The 27,866-nt window shown below is 33.8% G+C and overlaps 1 protein-coding gene across 4 annotated transcripts in view; it reads left to right on the top strand.

Annotated features, from left to right (window-relative positions):
* The window catches only part of LOC150108868 (ubiquitin-protein ligase E3B), a 552,093-nt gene that overhangs the window by 282,193 nt on the left and 242,034 nt on the right, over nucleotides 1-27,866 (top strand). For 3 of the 4 annotated variants that reach the window (XM_090410470.1, XM_090410479.1, XM_090410497.1), the window contains 2 exons: nucleotides 1,167-1,279; nucleotides 16,894-17,096. In XM_090410470.1, the coding sequence (XP_090266596.1) occupies nucleotides 1,167-1,279; nucleotides 16,894-17,096 (316 nt within the window). The remainder of the gene's footprint in view (nucleotides 1-1,166; nucleotides 1,280-16,893; nucleotides 17,097-27,866) is intronic. The other variant, XM_090410488.1, reaches the window with a different exon arrangement.

Below are 27,866 nucleotides of genomic sequence, written 5' to 3'. Positions count from 1 at the left end.
TCTTAACCTTTATTTGTTAAAAGGCAAAGACCATTTTCAATGAACTAGTTAGTGAATCACTATCCTCATCAAATGCTCAATTCACTGAGTTTACTGCCTCTCATGTCTGGTTTGAAAGGGTCAATAAGAGGTCCGGTATTAAAAGTGTTGTGAAGCTGCCAACCAAGAGGCAGCAGAAGAGGTTAAAATTGAGTTTGCAGAACTTTTGTAAGAGAAGGGCTATCTTCACAGCAGGTCTTCAATTCAGATGAAACAGGTATCGTCTGGAAGAAGTTGCCAACAAGGACCTATATTATGAAAGAGGAGTTCAAACTACCAGATCACAAGCCCATGAATGACCACTTCACTCTGCTCTGTTGTGGAAATGCCTCTAGTGGAGATCTTAAAATCAAGCCTGAGCTTGTTTATCATGCAGAAAATCAAGGATTTTCAAGCAGAACAACATAGAAAAGGTAAACTCAGTCATCAAAAAGGTGCACTAAACTCAGTGAATTGAACATTTGATGATGATAGTGATTCATTAACTAGTTCATTAAAAATAGTCTTTGCCTTTTCACAAATAAAGACTTATGAAACAGAATCACCTGTCACTTGCTTTTCTCTAATCTGTATTTCTTGGGGTTTACTGGAAGAGCAACAAGCAAGCAAGAATGGGTTACAGACAACTCTTCAATGGATGGTAGAGGTTTTCTGCCCAACTAACAACTAACTTCCACTCCAAGTATTGCTGTTATTGGACATTGCTCATGACCCTGAATTGATCATGAGCAATGTCTAATAACACACCCTACATCAATGTGAAGTTTCCTTTTATTGATATAAATTCCTCCTTCCTAACACCACTCCTCTCCTCTAGCCCATTGACTAGCAGGTCCTTGCCAACTTCAAGAAGGTCTATACAAAGCTGATATTTGCTGAATGCAGTGAGCACACATCAGCTCAGAATACCCCTAACCTCAGTGAAGATTGGAAGAAGAAATACAACATCCTTGAGGATGTTAGAATTGTTGTAAAGGCTCGGAAAGAGGTAACCACAACCACTATGAACCCTGTACAAACTGACTTCTCATTATAAACAGTACTTTTATACATTGAACTTTTACTTGTTAAGTAATAAATGAATTTTCTATACTAAAAAATACCAAAAATGACTACTTTGTTTTCAGAATGTAGCAAATAGAATGATGGAAAGCTGCCAAAAATATGTTGTAAACAAGCAGTCTAACCTAACGCACTGGCATCCAGTTCTGGGATGGTTTGCACAAAGCATTGACCATGGGTAAGTATATAAATGCATTATTTCGAAGTTCCTATTTACAACATACTTCCAACATTGTATTTGGCAGTATGCTGTTGCATTACTCACATGTAGTATGTAAAAGTCATTTCAGCTTTGTTTCTTAAGTGACATGTTTAAAACAAGATGAAAAGAATTCATACTATTATTAAACTTGTTTGAGCTGTTCACTTCTTTCTTGCTGCTTATTTCCTATTTCACGGTGCACTGTAGTGCAACTGTGTAGCAGCAACGAAGCCTTTGGGATTTAGTATTTGAAAATTTTATTTACTAAAATAAAGAGCCAAAAGGCTCTTTGGAAATAGTATTTGAGTAATAGCCTTTGCGTGCATGCACGCGCGCGCACACACACACACAGGGTGTCTGGGCTAGAGGTATCCAAAAATACACATCTCAGCATTAATAAGGTTTATAAAATAATTGTTATTATACAGAGTAACTCACCAAGTTTTTATGAAGGTTAGTAAAGTAAAGTTCAATGTGGGCACCTTTTGTAGCTCCACAGATGTCAAAATGATACTCAAGCTTTTGCCAAGTGTTTTGCAACATTTGAGGCATTATTAGAGCAACCACTGCAGTGATATGCCATTTCAAATTGTCCAAATTCTTGAATATTTTTTGGCATATAATAGTCTTTAATAAAGTCCCCATGCAAAAAAAGTACAGTGGAGTCATATCTGGAGATCTGGGTGGCCAGGCAGTTGGTCTTCTTCCAATCCAGTGACCAACAAATACCAGTTTTGTGCATGCATGCATAGCTATGCTTGCACACTAGTGACCTTGAAAGGTGACAAAAGAAATCTTGAAGAGATTTCCTATTGACTAAGCTTTAGTTTGAGAAAACAATGATTGGTTCTGCTGTTACTTTTGGATACCTAGCCTGGATACCCTGTATATAAAAGACTGTTATTCTTAAATGATTATTAATTATTTATTCATGTATGAATAGGGAAAATACATACAGAAATATTCATATAACTATTTATGGAGAGAAAGTCTATTAAATAAGTGAACAAGTTGCTCTGGTGTGTGCCAAATGGTAAATGTCACATAGTTCACGAGTCGTATCTTCAAAAAAGTTTGCATATGTATTACCTAAACTGTTTTCTTAGTTTTCCACTTCCTCTGTGTCAGCTAGTTAGCCTGTAAAGAGCAAAAGCACTGAATGTAGGTGAAAGTGGATGTCTAAGTTGGTATCTTAACCACCTCAGCTTTCTGAATTGTCTCTAATAGTGGTCTTTACTGGCTTTCTTCAAGAATGACAGTGTTAGAAATGTGAACTTGTCATGTGCATCCTAGTATTGATTGAAGGCTTGTTGTCCTAAGCTATTGATGATATTAACTGCTCATTGAGTTCCATGTCTGGGAACCATACATAAATGTCTCGACTGGGGATTTTGTACAGATGAATTTTGGTATTCGTGGTTCTGAGGGTGGATTTCTAGATATTAGTTAGCTTTTATGAAAACGAAGACCATTGTGCTTTCTTTTCAGTATTTCTTGTTGATAAGCTTATACGTTGGTAACACATGACTATTAAATTGTTTCAAGAAATTACAATATACTGAATATTAATTGAAAGTAAACTTTAATCAACACTTCCTATATTTTTGCAATGTTACATTGCCATCTTCATGGGAACATAAAACTATGATAAGTGTACGCATGTACTAACAACGAGCAAATGAGGCCGAAGAGAGTAACTAACATTGTTTTCCTAGAGTCCTAAAGGTGCCCTTTAACGGGCTAAATTGGGTTGTCTTGGCTGTTGGGCCATTGCTCTCATGATGCGAGCTACCCAAATTTGTTGAGGTTTGGGAAATTTTTTAGAGCTGAGGATGATTCCATGAACAATCTTTTGTATTTATATTTGCTGTGGTGTAGTTAAATGGCTTTCTTCCATCGTATTCTGTGGCAGGTATCCAGAGCATGGTCTGCAAGGCCAGAATGGCTATGTTGGTGAAACTGGATGTAGTCTCTGTCCTGTCTGTTTGGCCATAGTAGGACAGTTTACAGCTACAAGGGACCTGGTATACTCCAGGTAGGTCTAGGGGAAGAGGCTGGTCTTTGGTGGAGCTGATAAGGGATGCCAATTTCTTATATGGTTTGTAACAGGTCATCAGGTCATGTTTCTTTAGGATTTTGGTTGACTTTTCAGAAGTGCCCCAGATGTAGGGAATGGTGATAGATTTAGTGTAATCTTTGTTACGAGGGGGGGGGGGCTGGTTTTAATATTTTCTGGATTATTTGGGGGATTGTAGCCATTGGCTAAGAACTGTAAAGGATATTGTTATAAAAGAATTCCTGGATACTGACAATGTCAAGTTCTTTCCTAATATCCTCATTTTTAATATGATATTGCCATTGATGCCATCTGTTCACGCCTCTAATCTTTCTCATATCTGCTTTCTCTAGTCTTTGGTCAAGCGTTTTACTTCTGACTCATCTCTCAGATGTATGAGTTAAAACTAGTTTGAACAGTGTCTTGATTACAGCTGATTTAGTGTTCTGACTAGTTTCTCTCTTATTCCATATGAATTTATTCAATTGACTTTCTACCATGCCAGTTTTGTTGATTCTGTTGTCTATTTCCATATTTAATTTACCATCTTCACTAAAAATTGTGCCTAAGTAGCTGAAATGTTTTACTTGTTTCACAGGTTCTCCATTCACAATGCAGTTGACATTTTCAATACTTCTGCCTATTTTCATTGTCTGTCTTGTTATTTCTGACCTTCATACCATATTCCTCTTTATATTTCCTCTTTATTAATCCTATAAATACCTTTCAGTAATTGATGTTAATCAGTTTGATTGCTGATACTAACATGATGCATACATGATTAAATGACTGCACACATTTTAAATAAGGAATTTAATATAAACCACTAATATTTCATAAGTATTTCATTAGGGTGGAATGAAAGTACTCTTCATCCAGTCACTTGGTATATTAGCAATCTATGGGAACTTAGAATATAGTCATTAATAAACATAGCAGAAGGCAAAAGAGCAACAAGCATCATTATAGGATGCAAAAGTATGGTATGGAGTAGGTTTAATGAGAAAATTTTTTATTAAAAGTAAAACTGAAATTAGACTAAGAAAGTAGCCTGTGGAGACATAAAACCAATATTTGCATATCTTCACTTTTGGTATATCCTAAAGAGCATATTTAGTTAATTTGATTGCATCACTTCTGATACAAGTTTAAAGAAACAGTTATTTTTTTCTTTAGAAGTAAAAACATCTTTATCCTGCTGAGAACCAAAGAAAAGGCCACCATTTTTCTCTGTCTCTCTCTAATGAACTGACTAAAAGCTATCTTACAGTTGATCTATCTCTTATGAAATTCATGAAAAAAATTCAAGTAAATCAATAAATCCATAAATTCTTAAAAATAATCAAAAAATACTTGCAATTTTAGTTACTGGTTTTCTTTAAAAAGTCATTTAATCAGTCATCTTCACTTTCTTCCTTCTGTTTATCTTTTTCAATGTTCAAAACATAATTTTTATTTCTATATGAAAGCCTACTTGTCAAAACAACCATTAAAGCTACACCTTGCTGTATACAGAACTTATGTACAACTTACTCTACACACAAATTGGCTAGAGAACACACATAATTTATAAAACTAGTATATTAAATGACATAAATATACAATGGCTATATGAACAAAGAATTAACCAATATTTAGATAAAACAAAATGAAGAAATAGAAATAGAATGGTTTAATATAAAAATGATACTAAATGCAGCAACAAATGAAAGCTTAGGAAAGACCAAAAAATTCAATAAAAGGGAAAAAACTGAAGATATGGGATGATATAATCAAAAGGTAAAAAGCTTATCATAAATAGTTAAGCAGTAAAAAATTATAAGACGAAATAGAATATAAAAGAATAAGAGCTTTGGCTGCAAGAGAAGTCAGAAAAAGACATAGAGAATAATGGAACAAATTTGTTTCTAATTTAGAACATGATTTATATAAAATAAGACCCAATGTATAAGAATTTGAAACACTTAAATGCATATACTAAAGAAAACATAAAATTAAACACCGAACTGAAATTAGAAGAATTTCTAAATTTCTATACAGAATTGTCGACAGATAAATATTTTAAAAAAGATAACTGCCAAACATTTAATGAAAATGAAAAGGATATAACTAGAGAAGAATTAGAAATCAACCTGAAAGAACAAACGCAAAATCGCCTGGAGAAGATAGGTTCAGAACTATATAAATATGGAACAAGTTTCAAAGAAAGATTCCTATTAATTTTAAATAAAATCTATTCAACTGATAACCCCCCAATAGAATGGAAAAAAGCAATTGTGATCCTGTTTTTAAAACTAAAGATGTCCCTAAAAACTATAGAGGTATAAGTATACTAAATTCCTGTAAAAAAAAAAAAAAAATATTTATAGCAGAATTTTAAATAAACTAATAACATATTCTGAAAACTTTATTTTAGAAGTACAGAATGGATTTAGAAAAGGACGATCATGTGTAGACCCGGCCTTTTTCCTAAAATTAATAATAGAGAAAAGAAGAGAATACAATTTAGAAATGCATATTACATTTATTGACTTTGAAAAAGCATTCGACAAAGTTAAAAGAAGAATTTTATTTAACATATTAAAAGAAAAACAAATACCAAATAATATTCTAAAAGCTATCATAAGTATATATGAAAATAATCAAATATAAATAAGATTAAATCATGAGCTATCATATACGAGAGAGAAACCAAGGAGTTTGACAGGGATGTTCCTCTTTCAGCAACTCTTTTTAATATTTACCTTAATAAAATAATAATAATATGGAATAAAAATTTCCATCAAGATATTAAACTTTCTCTTACTGTGAACTTAAACACTCCCCTTTTTACCGATGACCAAATAATAATTACAAATTCTGAAGATAACTTACAGAAAGATATTTTAAATCTAAAATGAGTTAGCCAAAGATTATAGAATGATAATATCAAGAAAAATCAATCTATGGCCTTTAAGGGACAAGATCCAGTAAGAACTAAAATAGTAATAGATAATAAGATTTTAGACCAGGTGAATTCATTTAACTACTATACGAAAATGAAAAAGATATAAACGTAAAAATTGCAAAATATTTAAAAATAACAGGTGTAATTAGCTCTATATTCAAACCAAAACCTAGTTCAAAAACAAACCAGACTAAAAGTATACAATACATTAGCCATAGCGGTCCTATTGTATGGAAGTGAAATCTGAACAATAAAACAAGAAGACAAAGATTAATAACAGCTGAAATGAAGTTTATGAGAAAAACTGCAAAGTATATTCTATTTGATCACAAAAGAAATTATGATAGAACTAAACCAGGAATCAGTAATAGAAAAAATTTAAAAATATAAACATAAATGAATGGAACACATCCAAAGAATGAAAACAGAAAGATTACCAAAACAAGCCTTAAAGTGCAAGCCATTAGGAAAAAGAAAACCAGGACGTCCTCTTAAAAGATTCAACGATGACTTCTTAAGCTGGAACAGGACACTCTAAGCCTAAATCCTTGATTGGCATGATGACACAGTTTACAGACAGAAAATTAAATGTCATTATGAGTATATGGTGCATAGGGTTGTTGTGGATTGGAAGAGGATTAAGTAGTGTAGATGGTGGGCTAATAGTGGAGGTCATCATTTATTGTGGAGTGATGGCCTCCACAATAAGTCCTTAGTGGTGTTTGCAGAATGATAATTATATAGTCTCCTGAACATGATTTTCATCATCCACTTTGAGATCACCATGCTAATTTTTGTTCTGTTTGGTCTATAGAGCAGAGATTTTCTGATCATTTAATTCTTAAAATGTTCATGAACTATTGTATGCTGACTTTATAACCTATCGTAGGTAGAAGGGACATGATGAATGATGAGACAAGAACTGCCCATCATTTTAAATACTTAAAATTCAGAGAATATCTATTAAAGATATTTCTGTATAAAACAGATGATCATTATTACAGCAATTCTCTACTGTTTCATTTGCATTTTTTCTTTAATTAGCAGAGCTTTAATCTTAGATCAGCTGGCTTGAACATTGGATTAAAAAATAAATAAAATAAATGAGCATGATAAGGAGATAAACTATCTTGCCTTGTTTTTAATAGTTATTCAGTGTTGGCTTGGCATAGTGAGGTAAGGGAGTTTATTTGAGAAGAAAAAAAAAAATAGTTTGGAATATTTGAAGAGATTGGAAGGATAACACAGTATTCAGGGAAAAGGTATAGGGAAGGCAGGAATCGGTGTAACCATTTCTTTCAAATGGCATTTCATCCATGTTCTTTCAGAGCATTCCAGTGAGAAAGAAATTTTTCCCAATCCCCTATTTGATTATCCATTATTTCTTCAAAAATTCCAGGCTAACTTTTTTTATTTTATTTTCTCCTTTCCCTCACTATGCTTTCCAGGATTTGAATGCTGCAGCACCTATAGCATTTAAAACCAAGGTAAGTAATTTTTTCTCCATACTGTTCTCTTTTATAATATCATTATAATCCAATATTTGAATATAAATATTCTGAAATGGCAATCATGGTAATATTATTGTTATGTGACGCCTCCAACTGGTCCAAGGACTCATTGCAGCAAGGTATTCTATTCCACTCTGCTATACACATCTAAACACCTTCCATACTACTTACTGTATTTGCCGGTGTATAAGACACTTTTTTTCTTTGGAAATAGTTCTGAAAAACAGGGTGCATCTTATACCGATACTCAGTTTTTTATTACTTTCATTTCTGGAAATTTTCTCTGTTCCAAGTTATGCAATTTCTTTCTTGCTTCTTTGCAGTGTGTTAGCATTCCAGTTACATAGAGTTCAGTGGATGTGCATGCGCTGTCATCGAACATTGCAGCTGTATTCCTGTACGTTTCAACTTTCCAGTTGTTGTCACGGTTTTTGTGAACAGTGATAAATTTCTGCCATTAAATTTTCTCTAAATTTCTCGGCAAATTATGGCTGGAAAACGTCGGCATTGCTACAATATTGCATACAAGCTACGTGTGATTGCTATGCTAAAGAACATGAAAACAGGGTTGCAGAGAGGCATTTTGGGCCACCCTCAACTGAGAAAATGATAAGAACTTAGTGGAATCGGGAAGAGGAACTAAAAAATCTTTTTTTCCTAAAAAAAAATGTGTATAAAAGAGGGGGGGGGGGGTGTCTTATAGGCCAGTGTGTCTTATACGCCGGCAAATATGGTAATTTTTCTATTACATATAACTGCCATCTACCACTCCTCACCACCAACAGTATTTTTGTCTGTAAATTGCACGTGTGTGTGTGTTCTGAAGGGTGATTTGCCTGTGTGCGGGATGAAAAATTCAAGTCTAACTCGTCTTCAAATGAAAAAGCCCATATAAAGATTCTTCTCTAACAACTAGAAACAAACTTGGGTATTTTCCAGTTGAAAGGCACAACGTACTGTTCTTCCATTTGTGCTATAGAGGCACTATATTTGGAGATGCTGCATCCAGAACATTCTGACAATAAATTTCTATAATTTACATACAGTAAATATACTATCACCAGAAATAGCAGTGTGTGTATGTGAGATATCAAGAATATTTCATCATCTTTACATTGTATGAAGACAAATGTTTCACATATGTTGCTTTTGGGTTATTTTCCTCATTTTACTAGTGATATCTAATTTGTAAAGGAATTATTCTTTCCGAGATCTGGTCTTGTTACATCCAAGTTAAGATCTGGCACTTGCAGATCTTGGCCATTATGCACTTAACACTACATTATGATACTCCATAAATCTAGCATGCATAGTTGGGGATTTATTTTAAATGTTCTCTGAGCTTGCCTGTCTTAAATTTTATTTCAATATCCACACAAACTACACTAAATATCAATAATTGTCCAGACACCCCTGTTATTTGAAGTTATGGAACATTCTAGGTTTGTTAATAATATAAAATGCAGCATACAGATAGTAGGAAGCAGTATTTCATTGTAGCAGTTGAAGACTGGTAGTATGGCAACACAAAGTGAACTCAGTGACTTCGAGAGAGAGGTGCCATGGGCTGTCACATTGGTGGCATGCCCATACGTGCCATTGCCACTCAACTGGACCATCCAAAATCAATGGTTGGTTATGTGATCAACAAATAGATATGTTCTGGCATCACTAGTGCAAGAAAACACCCAGGGTGGCTGCCATTAATGACTGACAGGGACAGGAAGGTGTTAAAATGGTGGCACACAAAAACCAGCTACAATCAGCACAGACCCTGTGATGAGTTCAAGAGCGCCAGTAACACCATTGTGAGCACTAATACTGTACAAAAAAACTCCATTTACTCCAAAACTCCATGGTCACGGAAGAGCAGCAGCACACAAGCTGAACATCACAACAGTGAACAAAACGACTCATCTGGCCTGGTGCAAAGAGCATCTGAACTGGACAGTTGATCAGTGGAAAACATATGTGACAGCCCACGATGACGCCTCTCTCTCTCAAAGTCACTGAGTTCATATGTTGCCATACCACCTGTATTCAGCTGCTGCAGTGTGGGTATGGAGGCATCCTGGTAAACGCTTTTTTCCACTATGTATTGTACCCACAGTAAAGTTTGGTGGAGGAGTAATGAGTGGGGTGCATTCAGCTGTTTGAAGTGGGACCACTGGTTATTGTCATTTTTACCATATAATGAAATGAGTAATTCTTTCAGTCCTGAAGCAATCCCTTGCATCAGTAACACCTACAAAGCATTTTAAATATATCTTAAAACACTTGACTATAACTATTGAAAAAAAAAAAAAAGTGGTGAATTGTCTCAGAAATGAAACAATGCAAAATATTTTATTATTCCAGTTCTCATGGAGTCATGACTCATCATGGGAGGCCCACCTTAGACAACACAATCTGTTACACTACTTAAACTTTACCTTTGTCTTCATTTCCATCCTCTCAGGCAATGCATTTCATGTTTTTCCCATTCTCCATGCAAAAAAAAAAAAAAAAAAAAAACTTCTTTCCTCTTATTTATTAATTCTTCTGTATATAGATTTTGCAGGATATTATATATGATATTACACAAATTAGCAAAAATAAGGATTGGTGGTAAGATGTAAATCGTGTGTTGAACTGATAAGATGGGGTGAAAGGCAGTGAGAAACCGGCTAACTTAACGAAGCAGTGAGTGTAAATAGCAATAAGAAAGTATTCAAGACAAAAGCAGAATTGAAGACGACACAAGATATGCGAAGTTTGCATTGGTGGTGAAGATGAGGCAACAGATGAACATATGTGGTAGTGAAATGAGAATTATATTCATTGAAAAGTGGAACAAAAGATGGCCATATGAAATAGATAACTAAAGATTTTATATAAGTGTAGCAAATGAGAAGATGCCTAAGGTTTGTTTTCCTGGAGGTAGAATGAGCAGATGGATTGCAGAATTGAATACGAGGAATCAAAACAGTTGGTAGTAAAAAAAGAATGATTTGGTTGGTAACAAGGAGAATGTGAGAATGGACATTAGGAGAATAAATGATGAGTATAGTTGGAGAGGTAGTTAAGTGTGCCCAGATATGATAGTGGTGAGTTGAGATGCTGAGCAAAGATTGAACAGTGTGCTGACAGCTGTATAAGAAGAAAACAGTACATTTTGTGATGCAGGTTATAATTTAAAGGACAAATGGAAATGTATAAGTGAGACAGACTGCATTTGAATGGTTTTGGTTTGAGTCACCTGAGGACTGTTTTTGATGAAATTTTAATGAAACTTTTATTAATAAATTTTAATAAAAATTTATTAGACATGTATTTACAACAATATAGTAATTTTATTATGGAAATATATTTAGCCAAATGCTAATTGGTCATCTTAATCACAAGGTGAAGCTACAACAAAGAATCTTAATCCTAATTTACAGAGCTGAGCCAGATGGCATCTAGTGGGTGGTTACAATAAAAATTAGTAAAAAAAAAAAAAAAAAAAAAAAAAAAAAAAAAAAAAAAAAAACCATGAATGGTAGGAAGTCAGTTGAATAAATTTATATGGAATAAGAAAAAAAAGCTAAAACACTAAATTAGCTGTATACAAGAGTGTTCAAACCAATTGTAACTTATGGATCTGAGAGCTGGGTTAGAAATGAAACACTTGATCAAAGATATGACCTCTGATATGACAGTTTCTAATTTACTAATTGTGTTATCAATTTCCATATTTAATTTACCATCTTCACAAAAAATTGTGCCTAATTAGCTGATATGTTTTACTTCTATAGGTTCACCATTCAGGATATATTGATGTTGTCAATGTTTCTGTTTGTTTTCTTTGTCTTTTTATTGCTAATTTTCATACCAAATTAATTACGACAGTTATTCAGTTTAGTCATTGAATCTTGCAAACTTGTATTGCAGGCCTGCACAACATATGGCCTGCGGCCTGCAATGCTATTTATTTTGGCCCGTCTGCCTGATTGAAATTATTTAATCATACGGGGGAATATGAAATTAGATGATTTTTTCCTAGCATTGAATTAAATTTTTACTAAGACTCTGCATGTTTACGTTCATGCGATTAATGTCACAATCATGTTTCTTTCAACTCGATAATAAATTGCATTTGGAGTTATTCCCACTGTCATATTTAATAACAAATTATTACAATCGCTTCGAGGTTTTGTTAGTGCTAGTGTCACTGCGGGGAAATTCAAAGTTACATCTCAGTGATAACGACTTGATGTCTACGAACAAGAACGAATCGTATTACGCAAAGTTGGCTGTGCCTTGACTGGTTTTGGCAGTGTAGTGGTTGGTTGTAACTGGAGCAATACATTACATAACTGTTATCATAACTTGCATTATTGTGAGTTTTTCATCATTAATTAATTACAAAGTTTAATTGTAATTAATATTGTCAATCTCGACACAATGAGCTTAAGTAAAAAGCATAAAATAGATTCGGAATATCGAGCATTTAACCCTGAATGGACAAACAAATATTTTTTTTACATTGTGTAAGGACAAAATAGTGTGGATTGTTTGCTGGGAATCTATCGCTGTGCCGAAAGAATACAATCTGAGATGTCATTTTGAATCGAAACATCCTAACCTTAGCAGGTTGGATGCAAGTGAAAAGCAAATAAAAGCAGCAAAGTTATTGAAATTCCTTAGCAGTGAGCAACAAGCCTTTAAAAAAGTGACATCTGCAAATGAAGTTGCCACAAAGGTAAGCTTAAAAATATCACACGAAATGGTTTGTGTTGGCAAATCGTTTACTGAGGGAGAGTTGATAAAATAAAAAAAAAAAAAAAAAAGTGTCCGATGATTGCTGTTTCCAAATTGTATCCTGATAATAAAAATAATTCTGAAAATATCAGTTTGTCTTGTATGACTGTTCAGTGCAGGGTGGCTGATATTGCCGAGGATCTTAAAGATAACCTGCAAAAATCGGTTAGTGAATTTGTCTATTATTCGCTTGCTATGGATGAAAGTACTGACGTGAAAGATACTGCACAGCTTTTAATATATGTAAGAGGCGTTAATAAGAATTTTGAGGTGAGTAAGGAGCTTGCTGGTTTGTGTTCAATGAAAGGAAGAACAACAGGAAAGGAGATCACAGAAAATGTTAAGATGTGTGTAACCGAAAAACTATCCTTAAATTTCAAGAATTTAGTAGCAGTTTGCACTGATGATGCCCCACCTATGCATGGAAAAAATGTTGGTGCTGTAGCATTTATTGAACAGTATGCAGGTGAACCATTGACAAAATTTCACTGCTTAATTCATCAGCAGGTGTTATGTTCAAAGGTTTTGCAGTTTGATCATGTGATTAAAGTAGTATTTGCTCTGGTCAACTATATTTGAGCTCGAGGTTTGAAACAGAATGTTTCAGGAGTTTCTAGAAGAAAATGATGCTGAGTATGGGGATCTACCATACCACACTGTACATTGGTTGAGCCACAGTAAAGTTTTGTCACACTTTGCCACTCTAAAAAATGAACTAGTTGAATTTTTGGAATCTCAAGAAGATATGGAAAAATTCCATTCCCAAAAATAATGGATGAAGAATGGAATCAAGGTTTATTTTTCTTGTGTGATATTTTGGGTCACTTGAATGACCTTAACTTACAGCTTCAAGGAAATAAGTTTGTTTTTCAGTTAATGTCTCTTATAAAGGCATTCAAAATGATTAAGTTTGTTTGAAAATCAACTTGCTAAGAGGGATATGTCACATTTCTTAACTTGTGGACAGAATATTCCATCAGAATATCATTCAATGGTGGGTGAAAAATATAAGAAGCACATATCACTTCTAAGTGAGAAGTTTCAGAAAAGAATGCCATTGAGTAATGAAAGTAATTGAGGATCCATTTTCTGTCAAAGCAGGAAATCTACCTGCCGAACTCCAGATGGAAGTTATTGATCTCCAGTGTTCTGAAAACTATCAGGTCAAGCATAGGGAGAGTACTTTACAAGAGTTTTATTCTATTCTGGATCAGGATAAATTTAACAGTTTGTTGGATACTGCCTACCAGGTATTTTGTATGTTTGGGAGCACATATACTTGTGAACAAACATTTTCGGTCATGAACTTGAACAAAACCAAACAGCGTTCATCTTTAAGTGATATCAATTTAGAGGCCGTATTAAGAACAGCCACTTCAAGCATGACACCAAACTTTGATAAAATAGTGGCAACAAAGAAATGCAATGTGTCACATTGTGACATTCAGTCACTGATATTTCACTGAGAATAAGTGTGATATTCTCAGTGAAATTATTAGTAAACTTTGTGTTTATGTTTAAGTCGTTTTTATTGAGAAATTTTGCAGCTATATCTATTTGTAAATAATTTTAATTGTAACTCTCTAAAAAATTTAAATATGCATATTAATTAGTATTTACTATAGACCTACTGACAAATTTACTTAAGTTTAGCTGGAGTGGACTAGTCTAAGATTCAAGGTCTGAAGATCTGGCCCTTGGTCAGGTGGTCCAAGTTGGGTTTGGCCCTCAAAGACAATCAAGTTGTGCAGGCCTGTTGTATTGGATTTATTCAGAAGTATAACACTAACATCACCAATTTTGGTATCAGATTTAATACCATTTTCGTTCATGATATGATCCATATAGATAATAATAACAGTGGAGATATACTGCACATCTGATTTAATGTTAGACCATCTTTCATACCTCATTCAATTCTAACTGCTGACTTACAGCTGAAATAGACTATATATATTGGCTGATATAATGTCCCATTTACACCATATAACTTGTAGTGTTTTGAAAAGCTTTTCTCTGGGCACCTTGTCATATTCCAAGATTTCTCTACTATTTCTAATCCTAACAACCTCTATTTGGCCTAAATTCGGCATGTTCTTCACCAGGCTTCCCTTCCACAATTTTTCTTAGCAATTTCTCAAGTATACTTGCATGAATCTTGCCAGGAACACTCAGCAGGGAAAATCTCTAATTCTCACATTCAGTTTTATTTCCCTTTTTATTGATGAGTGCTATGAGAGCTCTACTTGAATATGGAATTTGACCCTCTGACCAAGCCTTATGAATTGTACAATGTAGCCACTGTCAGATTTTTATACTTCCATTTTATACTTCCATATTTGAACATTACGGTTGAATTTCATCTACTCCAGCTGCCTTTCTGCATTTCATGTTTTTGATGACTTTTTCTACTTCAAGTATCGATATGCATTCCTGTTGGGAGTTTTCCACCACTGTACTGATACTACTTGTTTAATTTAGCAGTTCTTCAAAGTAATTACTCCAGATATCTAGAATATCTTCAGTCGACATTTCACCTTTATCATCTCTGATTCTTTTTCCTCCATTTCTAAGTTTTTTTTTCAATAGCCCCCAGAATATTCTGCCACTTTATTGATATTTATTTTCTGTGTTTTTACGAAAGCTTTCCCATGACTTTTGTTTAGCTAGTTTTGCACAGTGCTTTTCTTTTTTTTTTTTTTTTACATTATTCTCTGTCATCATAAAATGTTAAAACAGAATCACTTAAGTTTGATATTTTTATTCGTAAAATTTTCGACTAAGTTTCATAGCCATTATCGATACAGTTATAGGAAAACTCCAGAAACAATTTAATTGAAAGCACATTCTTTCTCCTGCACGTCATGCTTTCAATTAAGTTGTTGTTCTTTTTAGAGTTTTCTTATAACTGTGTTGATAATGGCTACGAAACTTAGTCGAAAATTTTACAAATAAAAATAATAAACATAAGTGATTCTGGTATTAATATTTTATGAATTCTTCTGCTTACGTCATAATTTTTATACGAATTTTTCTCTGTATTCTCTAAGATAACATGCCAGGAACTTTCAATATGCTTACTTTAACTTCCTGAGTCTGCTATGGAGTTCTGATTTTTCTATCCTTACATACAACCTCACCACATCCATGTGTTAAGGCTTATGTTCTTGTGAAAAAACTTAAGATAAAAGTTTAATGGAGTGAAATAGCACTAGGAAATTATTAAAAATATTATTTAATGCTCTCCACTACTTTATCTCATTTAGAGAGACATCATAGTCAGGGAATACAAAATGAGACTTGTAACACACGCACAAAGGCAACACAAAACTAACTGAAACATGTGGACGAAAGAGTAGAGTGGAGTATCCTCTATGGACACCTGTCGGTGGTCTGGGTTGTAAACTGGGATCTCAAAGTGCTTCAAGATTGCAGTTTGCATCCTAGCATTTTAAGTACTAAGATGATGTACTTCACTATGCAGTACAATTTTGGCAGTGATTTTCTTTTTAATTCCTGTGAAGGTAAATCAATATCTTGGATATTGGCTGAATATATTTTTATTCAGAATATGATTAAAACATACATATGGAGCATTGCATTATATGGTTGTGAGGCCTGGACTCTAACAAAACAAGACATGAAAAAGTTGGAATTTGAAATTCCAACATTTAGGCATTTTGAAATTTGGTGCTGGAGAAAGATGATGAAAATTAGTTGGACAGAAAAGAAAAGTAATGAAGTTCTGAATATAGTTCATGAAGGGCGGTCATTAATGAAACACATCAATAAGAGAAGAAAAAGCCTAATTGTACACCATTTGAGGCATGGGGGACTGATTACAGAAATAATGGAGGGGACTGTAGAAGGAAAGAGGCCACGAGGCAGACCAAGAATTTCATATATAAATAACATAATGATGCTAACTGGTGCTAAGAGTTATGAAGAGAAAAAGGAAGTCACAAGATAGGATGTTGTGATGTGCTGCTATATTTACCAATTTTCAGATTGATGCACCAAAGAAGAAAATATTTTTATTCTGACAAAATACTTAACAATACTAGATAATCTTAAGATGTCAAAATTAGGTATATCTATTTACCTTCTATGTACATAGACATAATTACTGTGGATTACAGAGACTTTAATATTTAATTTTTGGTATGGTAAATGAATTCTATTTGTCAATCCTGGTACAGATAGTTAGGCTTAAATATTAGGTTATAATTAAAATGAAAAGTTTGAAATTCTCTGAAAAAGAGACAATGTCTTTTAATACCTGTTTTCATTTCAGATTACATGAATCACTTATGTATGTTAAGAAGCAACTTCAGTTACTCTGGTGTGGAACTGTGATTAAAGTAGTGTTTTCTCACCTCTTTGAGTCTGTGGCAACAAGTCCTCAGCTTTCTACGAATCCATGTTCGGCTTCTCAAATAGAGAACTCTCAACAGTCTCCTCGATCTTCCAGTATGTGTTCAGGATATCCTTGCCAAGGTTCTCTCTGCTGCAGCATAAAAATTTTTAAAATTATCCAAATTCTAATTTGAAACTAATTATAAAATTATTGTTTTAATTATTTCAGAAAATTAATTTCACTTACGATGATGTATTTCTGAGATATTCCTTATTCATGGGAAAAGTTATTACTATTAATATCTACTTTTAATCTTTATACCAGCATTTCTCCCCACATTTCAATTTTACAAGCTTGAACTTCTGCTCAAAAATTTAAAGCATTACTATATATATATATATATATATATATATACAGGGTGTTCGGGATAAATTTGACAGTTTCGTAAGGAAAAAGAAAATCTTCTTTGTATCTATTAAATTTAATGAATTGACAAAAAAACATTACAGGCAGAGTTAATTACAATACTATCAACAAGATTTACTCAAAATAACCACCATTAGCATCGATCACAGCTTCAATTCTGCTTCGGAACCTCGAACAAGCTGATGCTACAGTCTCCCTGGGAAGGGCCACAAAAACTGTTTTAATTTTATCCATTAACTGGGCTTTTGTATTACTGGAAGTGCGATTGGTGTCTTTTTCAACTGCGCCCCATACAAAATAATCCATGGGGTTAAGGTCTGGGGAGTTTGGAGGCCAAACATTTGGACTGGTGAAGTCGTAGAAATTTTCAGACAACCATTTTTGACTTTTCCCAGAGGTGTGGCAAGGGGCCGAATCCTGCTGCCATACATACGGCCTACCATTGGCTACCCTTGTTATCCAGGGCTTGACTACAGTTAGCAACTCCACGAACAAAGCCCGAATTCCAATGCCAGGGTTCTTCAACACCTGTTCCTGCAGATTTGCGAGGAATTCTGCTGTACGAACGCAATCAGATCGTCTGCTAGGGATCTTTCTTCTTGCTACATCCTCGTAGTCACCATTGCAAGTCTCTAGTTCATGCCTGATTATTTTTACTGTATTCAGGGAGCATTGGGCAGCAGTCGTAATATCCTTATTTTGATGGCGGGCACGAATCATCATGATACAAGTTATTCTCTTCCATGATTCAGGTGGGTTCCAGCTATCCATCCTTTCTGACATCTTGTATATGAATGAAGAAGGGTCCAAACTTTTAAATGAAGAGAAGTGTGTGTTAATACATGTAACTTACGGAAAAATATAATTAATTATAAATATGTCAAATTTATCCCGAACACCCTGTATATATATATATATATATATATGTGGCGATTAGTTTTTACTCGGTTGTTATACATTTCAAAAAATAGATTTAATGACTCCAAGACCGAGATAACATATAAAGATTTTAATGATAAATACTACTAGTTTCGGCATATAGCAGCTATACATTTCAAAAAATAGATTTAATGACTCCAAGACCGAGATAACATATAAAGATTTTAATGATAAATACTACTAGTTTCGGCATATAGCAGCTATATGCCGAAACTAGTAGTATTTGTCATTAAAATCTTTATATGTTATCTCGGTCTTGGAGTCATTAAATCTATTTTTTGAAATATATATATATATATGTATATATATAAATAAGTTTTTTTACCTTGGGTAATGTATATTAGGGTTACCAAGTAATTTTATAAACTTGGTTATTTTACTCCTAATCTCAAGTAAGCAAACAGTTAAGTTTGCACTTGAACATAGTTCAAGTCTAAAGGTGGTGCAACATCAGGGCAACTCATTGTAAAGGTGGGTAAAGATCTGATCACTATTCTTAGTATTTTCCATAATGTAAAGCACATCTCACTAAGAGATGTATACTGCAATACATTATGGGTGGGGTCACTACCCAGACCTGTTTCAACCTTTTTTGAGGTCTCAGTGAGTAGCTAGACCCTAAATACCAAGGTTTTAGTAATGCAGAGGCCTTATCAACTTTACCTATACAAGTTACTACAAGGTGTTTTTATTTTGAATAAGAATCTCTGGAGGAGATATAGATGTAAATAAGTTTTTTTACCTTGGGTAATGTATATTAGGGTTACCAAGTAATTTTATAAACTTGGTTATTTTACTCCTAATCCCAAGTAAGCAAACAGTTAAGTTTGCGCCTGAACATAATTTAAGTCTAAAGGTCTTATTTACATCTATATCTCCTCCAGAGATTCTTAATCAAAATAAAAACACCTCGTAGAAACTTGTATAGGTAAAGTTGATAAGGCCTCTGTATTACTAAAAGCTTGGTATTTAGGGTCTAGCTACTCACTGAGGAGACCTCAAAAAAGGTTGAAACCGGTCTGGGTAGTGACCCCACCCATAACGTATTGCAGTATACATCGCTTAGTGAGATGTGCTTTACATTATGGAAAATACTAAGAATAGTGATCAGAGCTTTACCCACCTTTATAATGAGTTGCCCTGGTGTTGCACCACCTTTAAACTTGAACTACCTTGAGGCACAAACTTAACTGATTGCTTACTTGGGATTAGGAATAAAATAACCAAGTTTATAAAATTACTTGGTAACCCTAATATACATTACCCAAGGTAAAAAAACTTATTTACATCTATATCTCCTCCAGAGATCATGCGTATCAAGGATTTAGGCCTACCATGGTCTGTTCCGGCCTTAGAAGTCATCATTGAATCGTTTAAGAGGACATCCTAGTTTTCTTTTTCATAATGGCTTGTACTTTAAGGCTTGTTTTGGTAGTCTTTCTGTTTTCATTTTTTGAACGTGTTCCATCCATTTATGTTTATATTTTTTAATTTTTTCTATTACTGGTTCTTGGTTTAATTCTTTCATAATATCTTCGTTTCTTTTGTGATCAAATAGGGTATACTTTGCAGTTTTTCTCATAAACCTCATAAACAAAAAGACAAACAAATCTTTGTTTGTCTTTTTGTTTTATTATCCAGATTTCACTTCCATACATTAAGACTGGTAGGGCTAATGTATTGTATACTTTTAGTCTGGTTTGTTTTTGAACTAGGTTTGGTTTAAATATAGAGTTAATTACACCTGTTAATTTTAAATATTTTGCAATTTTTACGTTTATATCTTTTTCATTTTCGTATGTGATCATACATCCTGGGTAGTTAAATGAATTCACCTGTTCTAAGATCTTGTTATCTATTACTATTTTAATTCCTGCTGGATCTTGTCCTTTAAAGGCCATAGTTTTTGATATTTCTGTTGATATTATCATACCATAATCTTTGGATATCTCATTTGGATCTAAAATAGCTTTCTGTAGTTTATCTTCAGAATTTGTGATTATTATTTGGTCGTCAGCAAAGAGGAGAGTGTTTAAGTTAACTGTAAGAGAAAGTTTAATTCCTTGACGTAAATTTTCATTCCATTTTATTATTATTTCATTTAAGTAGATATTAAAGAGTTGCTGAGAGAGGACATCTCTGTCGGACCCCTTGGTTTATCTCTCTCGTATATGATAGCTCGTGATTTAATCTTATTTGTATTTGATTATTTTCATATATGCTTGTGATAGCTTTTAGGATATTATTTGGATGTCTTTAGGAATTAAAAGAAAGACATCCTTTTAGGATGTCTTTCTTTTAATATGTTAAATAATATGTTTCTTTTAACTTTGTCAAATGCTTTTTCAAAGTCAATAAATGCAATATGTGTTTCTAAATTGTATTCTCTTCTTTTCTCTATTATTAATTTTAGGCAAAAGGCTGGGTCTATACACGATCGTCCTTTTCTAAATCCATTCTGTACTTCTAGAATAAAGTTTTCGGAATATTTCATTAGTTTGTTATTTAATATTCTGCTATATATTTTGTAACAGGAATTTAGTATACTGATACCTCTATAGTTTTTAGGGTCTTCTTTATTACCTTTTTTAAAGATAGGAATTACAATTGCTTTTTTCCATTCTATTGGGGGGATAGTTGAGTAAATTTTATTTAAAAATCATAAGAGTCTTTCTTTGAATCTTGTTCCTGCATATTTATATAGTTCTGAACCTAGCTTATCTTCTCCAGGTGATTTTCCGTTTCTTGTTTCTTTCAGGCTGATTTCTAATTCTTCTTTAGTTATTTCCTTTTCATTTTCGTTAAATTCTTTCGTTGAATTCTTATTCAAAATAAAAACACCTTGTAGTAACTTGTATAGGTAAAGTTGATAAGGCTCTGTATTACTAAAACTTTGGTATTTAGGGTTTAGCTACTCACTGAGGAGAAAAGGTTGAAACTATCAATATACAATATGCAATATACATCTCTTAGTGAGATGTGCTTTACATTATGAAAAATACTAAGAATAGTGATCAGAGCTTTACCCACCTTTACAATGAGTTGCCTTGGTGTTGCACCACCTTTAGACGAACTATGTTGAGTAAAATAACCAAGTTTATAAAATTACTTGGTAACCCTAATATATATATATATATATATATATATATATATATATATATATATATATATATATATATATATATATATATATATATATATACACACACACTAGGGGGCTCTCCCCACGCTTACGGTGCCCAACCCCCCCGAGTTCCGGGCTGGTAAGCCGGTAAGACAAAAAACGTGACATAAAAACGTTTCAAATTTCGGCTTATCTTTTTATATATGTAGAGTGTTTATAATTCAAAATTTATGAATATATGTAGAGCATATATGTGTGTGTGTGTATATATATATATATATATATATATATTTATATTCATAAGTTTTAACTTATAAAACCAGTTGGCAATTTTAATTATTAAGGGAGAGAATTTCTGCATATATGCAGAAATTATGGTATTTCTCTAGTGCATATACAAGGGTGTTGCTGAAAAGTTGTGATAATCAAAACTTACATGTCTTCTTATATATCCTAAAAGAAAAAAAACAAATTATTACAATTTGATGAAACACTGGTGTTAATGTGTTTTAAGATATGTTCTTTCTTGTGGTTTTATCAGTTGCTTTAATATCAATTTTGTTCTAAGTGTTTATCAGAACTTTTCAGCTCCCCCTTCTCCACCATATATTCCAGTGCAACTTAGAAATCATTTATTAATGATTTTACTATGCAGTGTTATTTAGAATGGCTTCAAGGAATAAGTCCAGAGACACTGTGTAGGTGTTGTGCAATAATAGTTATTGAACAAAAATCATTTATATTCGAATAAACATGACCTGAATGTGAATACATGTGATTTTATTCAGTATTCAATGAAAAATCTGATAAAATTTTCAGGTGCTTTTCTTTTTCTTTCACAAGTTAAAAAAAAAAATCATCGAAATGTTTTAGAAAGCATGATAATGAGTTTCATTAGGAAACTTAAATAAGCTTAACATTCATTCTTGCATTCATAGCTGTAGGATCTATACACTGTTTGAGAGTTATTTCTTTGATAAAGTCATTATTTATAGCATGTGTATGCTATTCTCCCAATTTATTATTTTTATTGCATGGGCACCTGATGTCATTCTGTTATTTTTATTTTAATGATTTTGCCCTGGATGGCAAAAACATTAAAATTATCTATCCACTCACTAATTTTTCTCAGTTTGAAAAATTAGTGAGTGGATAGGATTCATTCTCTAAAGAATGAATCCTTTTTAATTCTCAGTTATTCTGGAGTTGAATGATATATAATATATATATATATATTTTTTTTTTGTAAATATATTTCTTTTCTACTGAAACAATAGGCAGCCCAATCTAGGAACACGATATCTATCATACTTCTCCTTGAAACCATTAACAAACTACTTACAATTGACTCAGACAACCCATTCCGTTCATTCACTGCTCGACAAGTGAAAAATGTACTCCTTAGCCCTTGCTAACCACACTCTTACCTAACTTCCAGGAATGACTTCTTGTCATTCCTCTATCCAAGTGTTGAAAAATTTTCCCTGTAACAATATCTTATAAAAGCATTTAAGTTACTTAAATGTTTCTATGATATTACCCCTTTTTCACCTAGCAACCAGATTTTGCAATCCACAAACCTTCAATCTATACTCATAGGGAGCATTCCACAGACCAGTTACCATCGTAGTCACTCGCCTCTGGATCCTCTCTCTGCCACATCTTGATCCCTGATAAACCCTGGTGACCAGGCATGAGCACAGTAATCCAGATGTGGTCATATCAAGGCTTTATAAAGAGGAATGATAACTCTCTTATCTCTGCTTGTGTTCTTCAATAACTGAGGTATCCTGGCTACTTTAGCAATATGCCTGAAAACTTCAACTCTCTATCTAACACTGCTCCCAGATCCCTAGTTTCGTCAATTTCCTGGAATAGGGTTCATTCAATGTGATTTAATTTAATGTGAAGAAGTGTAAATAACTGGTAATTAGCTTACGAAATTAACAACACATATAAAGTATATTAATTAAAGGCAACTTTAATGAATAACTTCTATATTTCGCAACGTCACGTTGCCATTTTCAGAAACATAAAAATATGGTATGTGCACACAGGCACTAACAAAAGCAAATGAGGAAGAAAGCAAGAAACTAATATTGTTCCTAAAGTCCTAATGGTGCCCTCTGGCGGGTTAATTTGGTTGTCTTGGCAGTTGGGCTGAAGTTCTCATAATGTAAGTCTCCCAAATTTGGGATAGTTTCATGCACCCAAATTTCTTGAGGTTTGGAATGTTTTGTAGAGCTGCTGCTGATTCCTTGAATAATCGTTCGTACTTAAACTTGCTGCGGTGTATTATTTTAGTTTTCTTCCAATGAATTCTATGGTGGGTATCTAAAGCATGGTCTGCCAGCCCAGAGTGGCTGTACTGGTGAAACCAGATGTAGTCTTTGTGATCTGAAATCCTGATATTTGCTGTCCTGCCTGTTTGGCCAAAGTAGGACAATTAAAGCCAATTAAAGTTACCTTTAATTAATATACTTTATATGTGTTGTTAATTCCGTAAGCTAATTACCAGTTATGTATGACCAACGTATAAGCCTTGCTACTAGAAGAAGTGCAAAGTTATGCATTTTGTGATACAAAGATTCACAAATTGCATAATTTTACACTTTTCTACATTAAATTGACATCCATTATGTTCTGCCTACACTGCTTAAATCATGCTGCAAGCTCTATACATCACCTTGATTAACTATTACCTATTTTTCTCACCAGGAAACAACTGAATATCTCCTTTCAAAAATATTTACTATATCATAATCACATAAACGATTATGTGCAAATTGCACAGCAGTAGTCCTAGTCCTGCAGCACACCACTAGTCACATGGCTTCTGGATTCTGCTTCTCTATATACTACTTTTTGGTATCCGTCCATCAACCACCCTTTTATCCATATCACCAGTTTCCCATCCATTCTCATTTGTTGCAGTTTGCATAACTGCATGTGAATTCCATGTGGTATCTTGTCAAGTACCTTTGCAAAATCCAGCAGTATTATTGTGTGGCCATTCCCTTTATCCAACTAGGCTGTCACCCTATTATAAAAAGTGTGTAGATTACTAATGCATTGACCTTACCCTTCACAAAACCATGCTGTCCCTCATGGAGTATCATATTCTTACCCACCCATTCCTGAATTCTCTTTTTGACCAACTTTTCCAGTACTTTTACGACCACTCTTTAAATACTGATTGGTCTATAATTTGCTAACACAAACTAAACTTAGATCTGTATTTATACAAAGTAATTATTTTGCCGTCCTTCCATTCTCTTGAGACATTACAAGTGCTGAGACTTAAATTTAACGTCCTAGTCAAAAACATTGCCAGTCCCCCTACACATTCTTATAAAACATGAGCTGATATTCCATCCAATCCCACAGTTGTATTTGCATTCAGATTCTGCAGTATCTTAAGTACCTCTAATTCATTAATCTCTGTTCTCACATTAGACCCAGTCACATCTGCCATAACAATATCTTTACTTGGAATGATATACCTTTGCAAAATGGTCACTCAGTAGCTCAACAATTTCATCTGCTTCTGCTATCTACCATCTGCACTCATTTAAAGTTATCCTTCCATAGTCATTCTTCCTCCTACTTGCCACATAACAAAAAAAAACTTTGGGATTTCCTTTCACCTCTTCAGCTAATTTCATCTAATCTGATTTTCCCTTAGTTACCATGCTGGTCACCTTTCTTTCCTGATCCTTGTACTGTTCATGAATTAACTTGTCACTTTTCTCCTTATATACCCTGTACAATATTTTTGGTTTTTGCAGCTCATTCTTAATGATACTACTCATCCATCTATCCATCTAACTCCTACCTGATTTACCCTCCTGACCATGGGTATACAATGTGATATTGCTTCCTCCAGATATTCCTTGACTATCCCCTATTTCATCATAATCCTGAAATTCCTGATATGCACCCTCAAGTGGAATACGTGGGATAATTATGTTACTATATGAGAAGTTTACATTATTACTAACTTACTGTTGACAGTTTTCCCCAAATTAGTCTATCTACCAGGAGTCAATATTGTTGGTTTTGTATTCAGTCTTTTAAGGCACACAACTATAGCAATTCACCTATATCTTGGTCTTCCTCTGAGTATTTCCTGCCACCCCAGCATTAACCATCAGCAAATATTTCCTCTTCCAATGTATTTAAGTGATCATATTAACTGAGATCAGCTCTGTCCATACATTCTTGAATGCTAACGATGTCAACTGAACGTCATTTTGATATTTTTATTTTAATGATTTTGCCATGGATGGCAGAAACATTAAAATCATCTATCCACCTTCTAATTTTTCTCAGTTTGAAATAAATGTCTGAAGAACTAATCTTCTTTAATCCTCAGGCAATTATTCTGGAATGGAACAATATATATTTGTAAATATATTTTTGTTCTACTGAAACGTTGATGTTCAGGTTCTAGGATATCTATCTTTGAGGATTTAATCCAGAGGAGGAATTTTTTTTCCCCCCCTCTGGTAAATCGTTCTGATTCGGAGCAAAAAACTTCACTCTCAGAAAATAATGCTCTGTTTAAAAAATTTGTGTGTGTACACCAACTTGCACGTCTTCTTCTTCGAAGCATTATTTTTTCAGAGTGAAATTTTTTTGCCCAGAAATATATCGTCAGAGTAACAAATAAATTATTTGTTACATGGGTACTACATGGATAAAAAAATTTTAAAATAAACTATCCCAGATTATTAATTCATGCAATTAGAATAAAAGAAAAAAAACTTTTGAATCATTCCGAGAGGAACATTTTATTTTTGTTCAAAACCCACTTTTGTGATCCATAAGTTAAAATTGGTTTGAACTCTGCCTTGTCGTCTTCTTCCTAACATGGATTTTAGGTCAGGTGGCCTGTTCCAGTCTCATGCCATCTCTTTCTTGGTCTTCAGATTCTTCTATTTTGATGACTCGAAAGGGGGGGAGTACTACCTTCCCCCCTCTGAGTTACGCACTAGTAAGCCGGTTCTCCTTGAATTTTGAAGACTCGACACTCAGGGTAGCCCCTGAGTTTCAAAACGTTTCAAATAACTTGACAAAAAAGTGACACAAAAACGTTACAAAAAAAGCTTATAATTTTATATTATCATCATCAAATTCCTGCCATGTACCCTCAAGGGGTGTACAGGATATGATAGTACTACATGGGAAAAAAAAAAAAAAATTACATCATTACTAACTTCTTATCTACAATTTTCCTCCAAATCAGTCTGTTACTTGTCAAGACTCCAACATTATCAGATCTTATATTTCTATCGTCTAAGGCACTTTGTACCGTATCAATCCACCTATATCTTGGTCTTCCTCTGGGTCGTTTTGCTGCCAACCTGGCAGAGAACACTTGTTTTGCTAATCTTTCCTCACCCATTCTATTTAAGTGACCATACCACCTGAGATTAGCTCGGCTAATGCATTCCTGGATGCTGACAATGTCAGGTTCTTTCCTAATATCCTCAATTTTAATATGATATTGCCATTGATGCCATCTGTTCACATCTATAATCTTTCTCAGGACTCTTATATCTGTGGTCTCTAGTCTTTGGTCATGTTAAAGATACCAAGCAATTTTTAAACCTGGTTTTACTCCATTTTTCCCAAGGGAGCAAGCAGACCAAATGTCAAGTTTGCGCCTGCAATTGATGCAAGATTAGCTGATCCCACAGGTAGTGCAAGACCAAGGCAACTCATGGTAAAGGTGGAGCAAGCTCTGGCTCCCACTGATGAGACCTCAATAAAGGTCGAAACCGGCCTGGGTAGTGGCCCCTTGCCTTTAATACAAAACATCATACATCCCCTTCTTGGAGATGTGTTTTGGCATTAAGGGTAAATATTAAGATTAGTGATCAGAGCTTGCTCCACCTTTACCACGAGTTGCCTTGGTCTTGCACTACCTGTGGGATCAGCTAGTCTTGCATCAATTGCAGGCGCAAACTTGACATTTGGTCTGTTTACTCACTTGGGAAAAATGGAGTAAAACCAGGTTTAAAAATTGCTTGGTATCTTTAACATAATTATACCCAAGTTAAAAATACTTTCTGCTAGTCTTTGGTCAAGTGTTTTATTTCTGACCCAGCTCTCAGATTCATAAGTTTAAAACTGGTTTGAACACTGTCTTGTATACAGCTAATTTAGTGTTCCGACTAATTTCTCTATTATTCCATATGAATTTATTCAATTGACTTCCTACCATATCAGCTTTGCTGATTCTGTTGTCTATTTCTATATTTAATTTACCATCTTCAGTAAAAATCGTGCCTAAGTAGCTGAAATGTTTTACTTGTTCCACAGTTTCTCCATTCACAACACAGTTGATATTTTCAATGATTCTGCCTATTTTCATTGTCTTTGTCTTTTTATTGCTGACCTTCATGCCATATCTATT

Source organism: Typopeltis vanoorti, chromosome 2, assembly GCF_054136105.1.
Source record: "Typopeltis vanoorti isolate ZY-2024b chromosome 2, IOZ_Tvanoo_1.0, whole genome shotgun sequence".
NCBI classification, from domain to species: Eukaryota; Metazoa; Arthropoda; class Arachnida; order Uropygi; family Thelyphonidae; genus Typopeltis; species Typopeltis vanoorti.
This window is presented reverse-complemented; position numbering and strand designations above follow the sequence as displayed.